The sequence below is a fragment of the Saccopteryx bilineata genome, chromosome 4 (genome assembly GCF_036850765.1).
Source record: "Saccopteryx bilineata isolate mSacBil1 chromosome 4, mSacBil1_pri_phased_curated, whole genome shotgun sequence".
NCBI lineage: Eukaryota > Metazoa > Chordata > Mammalia > Chiroptera > Emballonuridae > Saccopteryx > Saccopteryx bilineata.
Genome location: NC_089493.1, coordinates 192259368 through 192271904, shown reverse-complemented (window position 1 = coordinate 192271904; position 12537 = coordinate 192259368). Strand labels below are relative to the sequence as shown.

General features: G+C 58.5%; 1 protein-coding gene across 1 annotated transcript in view; it reads left to right on the top strand.

Annotated features, from left to right (window-relative positions):
• STK10 (serine/threonine kinase 10) overlaps positions 1-12537 on the top strand; it is a 93332-nt gene that overhangs the window by 71559 nt on the left and 9236 nt on the right. Inside the window, exons 12-17 of the mRNA XM_066273281.1 lie at positions 96-275; positions 1919-2011; positions 5701-5830; positions 7550-7674; positions 9641-9829; positions 10359-10484. Of these exons, the coding sequence (XP_066129378.1) occupies positions 96-275; positions 1919-2011; positions 5701-5830; positions 7550-7674; positions 9641-9829; positions 10359-10484 (843 nt within the window). The remainder of the gene's footprint in view (positions 1-95; positions 276-1918; positions 2012-5700; positions 5831-7549; positions 7675-9640; positions 9830-10358; positions 10485-12537) is intronic.

The window sequence follows — 12537 nt, the reverse complement described above, 5'->3', positions numbered from 1 at the left end:
CTCCCTACCCCCCACCCCCACCTTCACCCCCCCACCCCCACCCCCCGGTGACATATCAAGTGACTTTGCTGAATTCCCCTATCTGCTCCTTCTAGGCCAAGAAGAAGTTCTTTGACACGGAGCTGGAGAACCTGGAGCGGCAGCAGAAGCAGCAGGTGGAGAAGATGGAGCAGGACCATGCTGTGCGGCGCCGGGACGAGGCCCGGCGGATCCGTCTGGAGCAGGAGCGGGAGCATGCCCGGTTCCAGGAGCAGCTCAAGCTGATGAAGAAGGAGGTAAGGGCGTGCAGGTGGAGGCGGGGCGGTCTCGGGGAGCTGGGGTCCTGGACGTGCGGGTGGAGGCGGGGCGGTCTCGGGTCGGTGGGTCCTGGGCATGCGGGTGGAGGCGGGGCGGTCTCGGGGCGCTGGGGCGCTGGGGCCCTGGGCGTGCGGGTGCAGGTGGAGCGGTCTCGGGTCGGTGGGTCCTGGGCTTGCAGGTGCAGGTGGAGCGGTCTCGGGTCGGTGGGTCCTGGGCGTACGGGTGGAGGCGGGGCGGTCTCGTGGCGCTGTGGCCCTGGGCGTGCGGGTGGAGGCGGGGCGGTCTCAGGGCGCTGGGGTCCTGGGCATGCGGGTGGAGGCGGGGCGGTCTCTGGGCGCTGGGGCCCTGGGCGTGCGGGTGGAGGCGGGGTGGTCTCGGGGCGCTGGGGCGTGCGGGTGGAGGCGGGGCGGCCTCGGGGCTCTGGGGTCCTGGGCGTGCGGGTGGAGGCGGGGCGGCCTCGGGGCTCTGGGGTCCTGGGTGTGTGGGTGGAGGCGGGGCAGTCTCGGGGCGCTGGGACCCTGGGCGTGCGGGTGGAGGTGGGGTTCTGGGGCCCTGTGGGTCGCCGGGGATCGAGACCTCAGCCCAGCCATGGCCCAGCCACAGAGGCGTCTGGGGAGCTCGTGGACCCGAAAATTGCCCATCTGGGTCAGTCTGGCTCTGTGTGTTCCCGCTGCACTATGACGACCGCTCCTCTGCCGCCTGAGCTCTGCTTTCTTCTGTGCCGACCTGGACCCCAGGCAGGCCCACCCTGTGGGGTCTCCCGCAGCTCCTTGTGGACCCTCCGGCTTAGCCCCCCGAGCTGGAAGAGCAGGCGAGAAGGATGGTGGCCCAGGGGGACTAGAGATGTCACCAGCAGGGGTTGCATGCCGCGTGGGCAGACATACTTGTCCCCTGGGCCCGACCCTCTCTTCTCCCAGAGCAGCAGTCCAAGGTTGGACCCATGCAGCCTTCTCCCCTTTTCCCCACCCAGCTGGGAGGGGAGGGGAGCTGGCTGAGAGAGAGGTGGTCGTGAGACAAGGGGAAGGAGGAGGCGTAGCTCTCAGCCTGTCCTGGGGAGGGGACCTGGGTCCCAGAGCACAGCCCTCAGCTCCCTCTCTGGGTGTGCTGGAAGCTGGGAGGCTGGACACAGGTGCTTTCCTAGACTCTCAGGAGGAAGGAAGGAGACCGGAGGTGGAAGTCCCCAGGGCGGGCGTGCCAATCCAGGCCAGTCCCGATTTCCAGATGGGAGCGGTGTGTGAACGGCCTCTTGGGGTTGTCCGCGGTGCGGGGGCCCCAGAGCCCAGCTCCCAGGCTTTGCCCGGAAAGGCATGGCATTTGGTGTCTCCCACAGGCCTTTGGGGGAGCAGGGTTGGGGTGGGAAGCACTGCCCTGGAGGAGAAGGGTGCTGTCCCCCGAAGAAGGGGTGGACACCAGGCGGCAGACAGCATGAGTCTGCCCTGGGAGAGTCTGGAAACTGAGTCAGCCTCAGACAGGATGGACCAGGAGGTGCCACCGGTCTTAGCGGCTTGGTGGAGAACCGGGCTGTGGGCCGTGCCTGCAAAGCCATACCTTTCTCTGGCCCAGGAGTTAGGGAGTGGGAGGTGGGCCCTGACCTGGCCACTCTCTGCTGTCCCTGGTGCAGGTCAAGAATGAGGTGGAGAAGCTCCCCAGGCAGCAGCGGAAGGAGAGCATGAAGCATAAGATGGAGGAGCATGCGCAGAAAAAGCAGCTTCTTGTGAGTTCTTGCCCCTCACTCAGGATGTAGAGAGGTTTGGGAGTCCCAGGTTTGAGACCCTGCATGGTGACCCGTTTCCCTCTCTGTCCATGCCCACGCCGTACCGTTGAATACCCATCTATTTGTGTGTGTGTGTGTGTGTGTGTGTGTGTGTGACAGAGAGACAGAGAGAGGGACAGACAGACAGAAAGGGAGAGAGATGAGAAACATCAATTCTTTGTTGTGGTTTCTTTTTTTTTTTTTTTTTTGTATTTTTCTGAAGCTGGAAACGGGAGAGACAGTCAGACAGACTCCCGCATGCGCCCGACCGGGATCCACCCGGCACGCCCACCAGGGGCGATGCTCTGCCCACCAGGGGGCGATGCTCTGCCGCAACCAGAGCCACTCTAGCGCCTGGGGCAGAGGCCAAGGAGCCATCCCCAGCGCCCAGGCCATCTTTGCTGCAATGGAGCCTTGGCTGTGAGATGGGAAGAGAGAGACAGAGAGGAAGGAGGGGGGGGTGGAGAAGCAAATGGGCGCTTCTCCTATGTGCCCTGGCCGGTGTTGTGGTTTCTTAATTGTTCATTGATTGCTTTCTCATATGTGCCTTGACCAGGGGGCTACAGCAGACCGAGTGACCCCTTGCTCAAGCCAGCGACCTTGGGCTCAAGCTGGTGAGCTTTGCTCAAACCAGATGAGCCCACACTTAAGCTGGCGACCTTGGGGTCTTGAACCTGGGTCCTCCACATTCCAGTCTGACGCTCTATCCACTGCGCCACTGCACCACCGCCTGGTCAGGCAAATACCCGTCTATTATTCTGAATACCTCGATCTAGTCTATCCTCGTGTCATCCCTGTTATTGCCTCTCCCATGCAGTCTTCCTTGATTGCCCTCCAGCTGGAAGTGAGCGCTCCCGTCTCTGGACACCCCCGCCTTCATAGCCACCTCTCCCAAAGCCTTGAGCGCTTCCTGCTTGTTCTGGAATTGTTTGTACGTCACGTCTCTGTGACCAACCCGGGACCTCCATCTGTCTAGTTGGCTTCCTTTGGAGTCTCGAAGACATCAAACCCATGATCTCCCAGTCCTGGTCCTGCTCCGGTGTTTTGAGGGGGCCACCATCCTCCGTCCGGTGGTCAGGCCAGAAACCTTGTCATCCCTGACAGTTCCTGTCCCTCCAGGCCTTCATCACCTCCTGAAGCATGTTTTCTTTTAAATCTCCAAACTCTCTCGGGATGCACAGATTTGCCCAGATCTCCGCGACCCCCGAGCCACTGTCATCTTTTGCGGTCTCCTCCCGGTCGGTCTCCCTGCCTCTTGTTCCTCTGCAGCTCTCTGTCCCGCCAGCAGGTGTGAGCGTGTCACCCTTCCCCCACAGCCCTGTGTCTTGAGATCGTTCAGTGACTGTCCCCTGGTCCGGAAGATAAGACCAGCCTCCTCATGTGCTTAGAGCCCCCGCTGGTCCGGCCCCGGCCAGCCTCCCCCCGGGGCCTAGGCCCTCTGCCCCAGCCTCAGCAGGCTCTTCAGCCCTGTCGGCCACGCTCTCATTTTCTCCCACCAGGGAGGGAGGCTTTGCACACTCTGCCCCCAGTGCAGAGAGAGTCAGAGCCCGTGTTTACAAGAGCTCTGGTGTAGCGCGTCGTCCCCTCTGTAGAGGAGGGAGGGCATTCTGTCCCAGAGAGCTGACGCTGCGGAGGTTACAGCGGGGGCCGAGGCCTCAAACCCAGTCTGACTCCAGAACACCATCATATGTCCCCACAGCCTGTCCCTTGACACTATGATTAGAAAAAATTCAGGGTTGGGCAGGGTGAGAGAGACAGGCCCTCCTGCCCACAGAGGGACAACAGATTGGCCCTTTCTTTGGGAGGACAGGCTGGCAGCTCTTGAGGTTTTATCAAGAGCCTCAAAAATGTGCACCTCCCCTGGCCTGGATTTTCTGCTTCTAGAGACTAACCCTGAGGATTGATCATCACAGGGGCTCCTGGACATTTAGCTCTAAAATAGACCAGGAACCAAGCTGTTATATCTGCGGTCAGTGAGTTAGGGCGTAGCCTTACCCTAAAATAGTCTCGGTCGCTAAAACTCATTTGATAGCATAATACATTATAACATAGAAAGGTCTTTTACATAACTTTAAAAATTGTGGTAAAGTAGACATCATGTAAAACTGCCGTCTTCACCATTGTCAAGTGCACGGAGCTCAGTGGCATTAGCGCATTCCCACAGGTGTGCGGCCGCCACAACCGTCATCTCCAGAGCTCTTTTCGTTTGTAAAACCGAAACTCTGTCCCCTTAAAATACTCCCCATCCCCCCACCCCACAGCCGCCAGCACTCAACATTTTAGGTTCAGTCTCTACATTTTCTTTTCTTTCTTTTTTTTTTTTTTTTTTTGTATTTTTCCAAAGCTGGAAACGGTGAGAGACAGTCAGACAGACTCCGGCATGCGCCCAACCGGGATCCACCCGGCACGCCCACCAGGGGCGATGCTCTGCCGCGACCAGAGCCACTCTAGTGCCTGGGGCGGAGGCCAAGGAGCCATCCCCAGCACCCGGGCCATCTTTGCTCCAATGGAGCCTTGGCTGCGGGAGGGGAAGAGAGAGATAGAGAAGAAGGGGGGGGGGGTGGAGAAGCAAATGGGTGCTTCTCCTATGTGCCCTGGCCGGGAATCGAACCCGGGTCCCCCGCACGCCAGGCCGACGCTCTACCGCTGAGCCAACCGGCCAGGGCCCATTTTATTTTCTTTAATCTCTACTGATTTGACCTCACATACAAGTGGGATCATACAGTATTTGTTCTTTTGTGACTGGCTTACTTGACGTTAGCAGAGTCCTCAAGATGCATTTACGTGGGAGCGTGGAGAAGAAGGCCCTTCTTCCTTAAGGCCGAGTCATATTCCACTGTAGGTATAGACCGTGTTGAGTTTATCCACTCAGATCTAAGGACACGAGTTGTTTCCAGCCCATGGCTACTGTGAATAATGTTGTTGTGAACACAGGTGTATAAATCTTAGGCATCTTAAAAAAAATAACTATAACCTGGCCTGTGGTGGCGCTGGGGATAAAGCATCAACCTGGAACGCTGAGGTCACCGGTTCAAGACCCTAGGCTTGCCTGGTCAAGGCACATGTGAGAAGCAACTATGAGTGGATGCTTCCCACTCCTACTCCCACTTTCTCTCTCTCTCTCTTTCTAACATCAATAAAATCTAAAAAAAAAACAAAAACAACACCATAGGCACACCTAAAAAATGTAAATATTTCACACGTAGCTGCTTCATAACATCATTTGCAGTCAAATCAGTATTTACAGTTCCAGTTGTTTCATAAGTATTTTTAAAATCCATTGTTTGGCCTGACCTGTGGTGGCGCAGTGGATAAAACGTCAACCTGGAAACGCTGAGGTTGCCGGTTCAAAACCCTGGGCTTGCCTGGTCAAGGCACATATGGGAGTTGATGCTTCCTGCTCCTCCCCCTTCTCTCTCTCACTCTCTCTCCCCTTGCTATAATGAATAAATTTAAAAAAATTTTTAAAAAAAATCTGTTGTTTGAACCAAGGTCTGTATAAAGCCCAGACATCACCACTGGTTACCGTGTCTCTAAGTCTCTCTTGAATTTCCCTTCTGTATTCTTCCTGTTTTCTTTGGGACCATGATGACTTCCCTTCTGTAACAAAGACCAAAGCCCCCACTGAGCAGTCTGCCCTCCTCCCCCAGGACCGGGACTTCCTGGCCAAGCAGAAGGAGGACCTGGAGCTGGCAATGAAGAGGATCACCGCTGACAACAGGCGGGAGATCTGCGACAAGGAGCGCGAGTGCCTCATGAGGAAGCAGGAGCTCTTGCGAGGTGGGGGCCCCGAGCAGGGGCGGGGGCCGAAATGACACGTCGTCCTTCATTGGGGAAACGTGAGGAAGGCCCCCACTGGGGTCAGGGCGAGGCAAACAGACTAGGCATCCTTAGTGCTCCCTGGCGTCATGCAGATGTCCGGAGAAACAGGGAGGTGAGGAAGGAGGCAGTGGGGGTGAGCTGTGTGCGGCTGGTGAGGCCGCAAACGGGACCTCCCATACCGAGCCGCCGCCCTACTGCGCGCCTTTGTGCCTCAGTCTCCCCAGATCCGCGCCTCACCCACCGGCATCAGGGCGGGTCCCGCTCTCCTCCCGTGTTGTAGATGAGGAAACAGGCTTAGCAAGCGACTGTCCTTCGGCTGGGGCTGCACAGTTACTGAGGGGACAGGCCGAGAAGGCAAACGTCCCCTTGGCGCCGAGCTCCATACCCTGGTGCGGTGCCGCTTGGACCCGTTTGTATGCTGGCAAGTCCCTCACAGCATGAGACCTCCCAGGGACAAGAGTGTGGGCCACTGGCCAGGGGGAGGAGGCAGGGGGCGCCCCCAGGGAAGAAGGGGACCGGACACGGTGTCCTTGTGCCTGGCTGGGGTCACTCAGCTCCCTGGGGGAACTCAGATGGGGGCGTCTCTGCTTTAGGGAGCTCTGGAGGGCAACGGGGTCTCCTCTGGCCCGGGTTTTATCATGTCCTCGGCCAGCAGAGGGTGGGTGCAGCTTTGTGGGGTGGGCTCTAAGCGGCCACCAGCCTGGCACGGGAGCTCCACTGAGAACAGCTGGGTGGGGGGAACTGATTCGGCGCCTGTGGGCTTCCGCACGGTACACAGGCCAGAGCACCAGCGCCGTCCCCGGCTGTCACATGACGGGCGCCCGGCAGGCTTCAATGGCCAGAGCAACCGAGCCGCCGACACCCCTCTACTCGGCGTGGACCACAAAATCGGGCCCTTGGTGTTCTGACATCTCAACTAGAGTCAGGGTGTCTCGGGAGAGCCCCGTTTCCTTTGTATAATGATGTCCATTTGAACCACGCTACCTGTGGAAGGTGGTTCTGACATTGCCCCGATGTGCTGTGGTTAGAAAGCGATGTTCATAGAACAGAAAGGCAGTGAAGTCAGCTGCCCATTGGCAGTGGGCTGAGCGCCCTCTGACCTGGGAGGTTGCCTGAGGTTCTCTGTATGACACCAGCTCCCCGCCCTGTCCTGAGCACGAGGGTCTATTAACAGGCTTCAGTGATAAAATGTCATACTGTTGTCTCGGTAATGCACCTAGGGGACAGAGAGGGTCTCACCTATTTCCCCAAGGAGAGAACAGTGACACGAGGCCATCCGGTTACCGTCACTGTCATCGGGTTTCCACAGCCCTTACCGTTGACCCGTCAGGAGAGCAGAGGTGCTGTGGAGACGGAACATAAATGTCTCCTAAGGACAAGTCTCCCTCCGTGGGACGGTGGTGCCCAGTGGGCAGAGGTGGACGCTGAGGCTGGGAGGTCTTCCACCCGCCCCAGACCCCAGTGATGGAGCTGGGTTCCAGCCCAGGCCCCTGGCTCTGAACACGTCTCCCGGTAGCGTGCCGTTGCCAGTAGGCCGTGAGGAAACGTCTAGGTGTTAGTGCGGGCAGCTCCTCCGGCCTCGTCTAACCAGGCAGCGCGGGCATCCGCTGCCCTGGGAGGAGGGCCCGGTGGGGCGGGCTCTGGCCAGCAGCGCCTCACAGGCCGGTGTCCCCGCAGAGCGGGAGGCGGCCCTGTGGGAGATGGAGGAGCACCACCTGCAGGAGCGTCACCAGCTGGTGAAACAGCAGCTCAAGGACCAGTACTTCCTGCAGCGTCACGAGCTGCTCCGCAAGCACGAGAAGGTGAGCTGTCTCCGTGGGAGACCTGGGTGGGGCTTCTCTGTGTTCCCAGGAGGAGTCAGACCGGCCAGTGGGAGACCTGGGCGGGGCTACCCCCTGTGCTCCAAGGAGGAGTCAGGCCGGTGGGAGACCTGGGCGGGGTTACCCCCTGTGCTCCCAGGAGGAGTCAGGCTGGTGGGAGACCTGGGCGGGGCTACTCTGTGCTCCCAGGAGGAGTCAGGCTGGTGGGAGACCTGGGCGGGGCTACCCCCTGTGCTCCCAGGGGGAGTCAGGCTGGTGGGAGACCTGGGCGGGACTACCCTTGTGCTCCCAGGAGGAGTCAGGTCATCCCCTGGGAGACCTGGACGGGGCTACCGCTGTGCTCCCAGGAGGAGTCAGGCTGGTGGGAGACCTGGGCGGGACTACCCCTGTGCTCCCAGGAGGAGTCAGGCCGGTGGGAGACCTGGGCGGGGCTACCCCCTGTGCTCCCAGGAGGAGTCAGGCAGGTGGGAGACCTGGACGGGGCTACCCTCTGTGCTCTCAGGAGGAGTCAGGCTGGTGGGAGACCTGGACGGGGCTACCCCCTGTGCTCCCAGGAGGAGTCAGGCAGGTGGGAGACCTGGACGGGGCTACCCTCTGTGCTCCCAGGAGGAGTCAGGCCGGCCAGTGGGAGACCTGGACGGGGCTACCCGCTGTGCTCCCAGGAGGAGTCAGGCCGGCCAGTGGGAGACCTGGACGGGGCTACCCTCTGTGCTCCCAGGAGGAGTCAGGCCGGCCAGTGGGAGACCTGGGCGGGGCTACCTCCTGTGCTCCCAGGAGGAGTCAGGCCAGTGGGAGACCTGGGTGGGGCTACCCTCTGCTCCCAGGAGGAGTCAGGCTGGTGGGAGACCTGGGCGGGGCTACCCCCTGTGTTCCCAGGAGGAGTCAGGCCATCTCTGTGGGAGACCTGGGCGGGGCTACCCCCTGTACTCCCAGGAGGAGTCAGGCCATCTCTGTGGGAGACCTGGGCGGGGCTACTCTGTGCTCCGAGGAGGAGTCAGGCAGTCTCCGTGGGAGACCTGGGCGGGGGCTACCCCATGCTCACAGGAGGAGTCAGGCCGGCTGCGGGGAGACCTGGCCGGTTCCCGGGATGCTGTGCCTATGCTCAGAGGGCCCGGAGGAGGGGAAGCGATGCAGGGAAGCCAGTGGCTGGAGCAGCTCCATCACAGGCCCTGACACCCACGCGTGTGTCCCTTTCATTCTTCTTTCTTTTCCCGCATCCTCTCGTCCTGCTTTTCTTTACATTGTCTTTCCCACGGACTCCTTCAGCATCTTTTAGGTATCAACTTAAACACCACCTCTGCCAGGAAGCCTTCCTTAATCTACCCAGACCCAGTGAGGGCCCCTGCTGTGTGACTAGAGCCCCCTCTACTGTGTAATCGTCTTGAGTTTAGTCCCCTTAGTGGGGACACAGACTGATAGCTGACTGCACAGCTGACATGGGTTAATCACACTTTCTAATCTTCTAATCTCCATGCAGTGATGGGAGTCAGCATAGGGCTGTGGTGGCTCTGAATAAGGGTACCCAACCTACTGAGAAAGTCAGGGAAGACTTCCTGTAGGAGGTATTGCCCGTGCCAAATTTTGAAATACAAATAAGTATAAGGTAAAGGAAAAATTCAAATCTCTATTTTTTAAAAACATGAATTGATACCATCAAAATGATGAACCATCTGTTTTAGTGCACATTTGCTTCGAGTTAGGAGCTTGTGACCAGCATGTCACCGCTGATAAGAGGAGAGAGCATTTAGAAGGATCTAAACACTGTTAACAATAATGTTTAAAATGTTACTTAATGGTGGACGTGAAATGACACAGCCTTGCTCTACTGAGCATACTGGGCCACGTGGGTCCTGGGCTCTTGACTGAGTGGCAGCCTCTGCCCTGACGGCACCCCTGTGCTTGGAGCGCCGCTGACCTCGGCCCGGCCGGCTGTCGCCCCGCCCCCCAGGAGCTGGCGCAGATGCAGCGCTACAACCAGCGCATGGTGGAGCAGCTGAAGGCGCGGCAGCAGCAGGAGAAGGCGCGGCTGCCCAAGATCCAGAGGAGCGAGGGCAAAACGCGCATGGCCATGTACAAGAAGAGCCTGCACATCAGCGGGGCGTGCAGCGCCGCCGAGCAGCGCGAGAAGATCAAGCAGGTGGGCCCCAGGCTGTGCTGTGCCGGGGGGGGGGGGGGGGGGGGGGGGGGCGTGCGCCCAGGCTGGGGGGGCCTGCACCTTACTCGGGTGGGGAACACGAAATTGAGGGTGCAGCAGAGGGTCTCAGAAGGACGTCTGCAAGTCACAGCTCGGCAGCTTTATTAGCCTCCCCGACCTCTCTCTGGTGCACAGAGGAGAATCGCGCCGCTTCCGGGCACTGCGGCGCTTCTGTCCCGCGCGTCCTCTGCCGCTAACCCCTTCCTGTCATTCCCTCACATGTCCTCAGTGTGGCTCGGGGACTTGGAGTCGCTCCTTGATTCCTGTGTGGGACATGTCCTAGCACATGTCACAGCATAGGGCTGTGTCCCCATAAGCCTTGAGGGCAGAGGCTGGGTCTCAGCTGGGTGGAGGACTCTAAATGGGGGGGGGGCGTCCCTCTGACCAGGTGTCCCTGGGTCAGGGCGGAGGTGGGCCCTCAGCGCCCCCAGCCAGCCCCCTGAGTAACCCCCCTCCCCCCACTCTGTTGCAGTTCTCCCAGCAAGAGGAGAAGAGGCAGAAGTCGGAGCGGCTGCAGCAGCAGCAGAAACACGAGAACCAGATGCGGGACATGATGGCACAGTGCGAGAGCAACATGAGCGAGCTGCAGCAGCTGCAGGTACCCGGCTCCCGCTGCCCCCATGGCCTCAGTTTCCCCCGTGGCTCTCAGCTCAAGGGCAGAGACTCAACCAACAGGGAAGGCTTCTCAGGGTGGAAGGGCTTCAAACCCGCAGGGCAACATAACCTTGGCTGGATCACTCCCCTCCCAGGCCCTAGTTCCCGCGCCCGTGGGATGGTGTGGGAAGTGGTGATAAGTTCTATTTTGCAAGAGAAGAGTAAGGCTTTCCAAATGAATGGAAGTGCCTTGCCCAGGGCCTCACAGTGGGCCTGCTGCTAGATTTCTCAGTCATCACTGTGTTGGGAAAAGGCGTCCCAATTACCCTAATACAAAAACCGGACACAGACAAGAAAGGGAAACTGCAGACCAGCGTCTCTCGTGAACACAGATACGTAAGCCCCCAGCAAAATATTAGCAGGCTGAACCCCTCAATGTGTAAGAATTATATGCCGCGACAAAGGGGATTTGTACAGGCTGGTTCAACATTTGAAAATCAGTCAGTGTAACCTGTGACGTCAACAGGCAAAAAAAGAAAACTGAGGTGATCAAGTGCAGGAAAAGCACTAAGCAAGAGCCAGTGCCTGTTCGTGATAAATACTTGCAGTAACTAGAGGGGAACGTCCTCAATGTGATAAATAACATCTGCAAAAAACCTGCAACTGACATCATCCCTAGAGGGGAGGAGCTCAACGCTTTTCCATGAAGATCAGCAAAAGGAGTCCTGGTGTTGCCAAGCCCCTTGATGGCCCCTCTCCCTCGGGAGATCCCTGACCTCGAGTTTGCTGGGTCCTGAGTGTGCCCCACCTCAGGAGCTAGGGGAGCCCCTGTGTGGTGCAGCGAGGCATTGCCATGTTGAGGGATGGGCCGACCCAAACCTCTGTGACCTCAGGAAATTGCTCAGGCTGTTGGGATCCATCTGGCAGTTTCTGGAGATGGAAAGGTTACAGGCATTGAGGCCTGCCAGGCTGGGGCTCTGCCCTTTGCTGCTGTGTGGATTTCAGCCCAGCCACACACCTGCGTCTGTTTTCCCATCCCCGCCTCACGGGGTCACCATGAGGAGTAACTGGACAAACCCATACAGAATGCTGGGAGCCCAGGTCCTAGTAGGTCTGAGGCACTCAGTGCTGCTCTGACACGATTCCTGACTAAAACAACAGCTCCTAGAACTCGTGAGATTGAATCCCAAAAAGAAAAATTCCCCAGGGGGGACTTCAGGGTGGTGGGGTAGGGAAATGTGCTCCCCTCCTCTCACGACCACATCGAGGTTACCAGGACGTTACAGAACAGCTGTGGCTGAAACCACCTGAGGATTAGCTGAGCAGAAGTCCTAAAACAGGCTGTAAAGCAACCACATTGAGACTGCTAGGCTGGCTGGAGGCATGGACCAGGCGGGGCCCACTCCCGTGGTTTGGCAGTTAAGATTCAGGAAGGGGGATTTCTCAGCTCCAGAGGTACCTACCCCTGACATGTCCCAGCCCACAACAGCTTGGTGCTGGGAGGAGGAGGCCCAGTATCACAGGGAATGCGTCTGAGTCAGGCCGGGGCTGCTGAACACCAGAGCGGATCAGTCCAATTAAAAACAGGCAGAGGACCTGAATAGACCTTCCTCTTGAGGACGAGCAGCTGGTCACCAGACAGAGGGAAAGGTGCCCAACACCACAACTCATCAGGGAAACGCAAGTCAAACCACACAGTCAGAAACAGTCTCACACCTGCCAGAACAGAACGGCTCTCATCAATAAACCAACAGGCAGTAAGTGTCGGCGAGGATGTGGAGCAAATGGGAGCCTTGTGCACTTGGGTGGGATACAGACTGGTGCAGCCGCTTTGGAACACGACATGGAGGGCTGTCAGAAACGTAAACATTGAACGTATGACCAGCAGGTGCACACACATCCTGGTATTTATTCGAAGAATCCTCCAAAACACCAATTTGAAAAGATACATGCACCCCCTGTGTTAACTGCAGCATTATTTACAACAGCCAAGAACAGAACCAGCCGAAGTGTCCATTAATGGCCGAATGGATAGAGAAGATGTGGCATGCCTATAC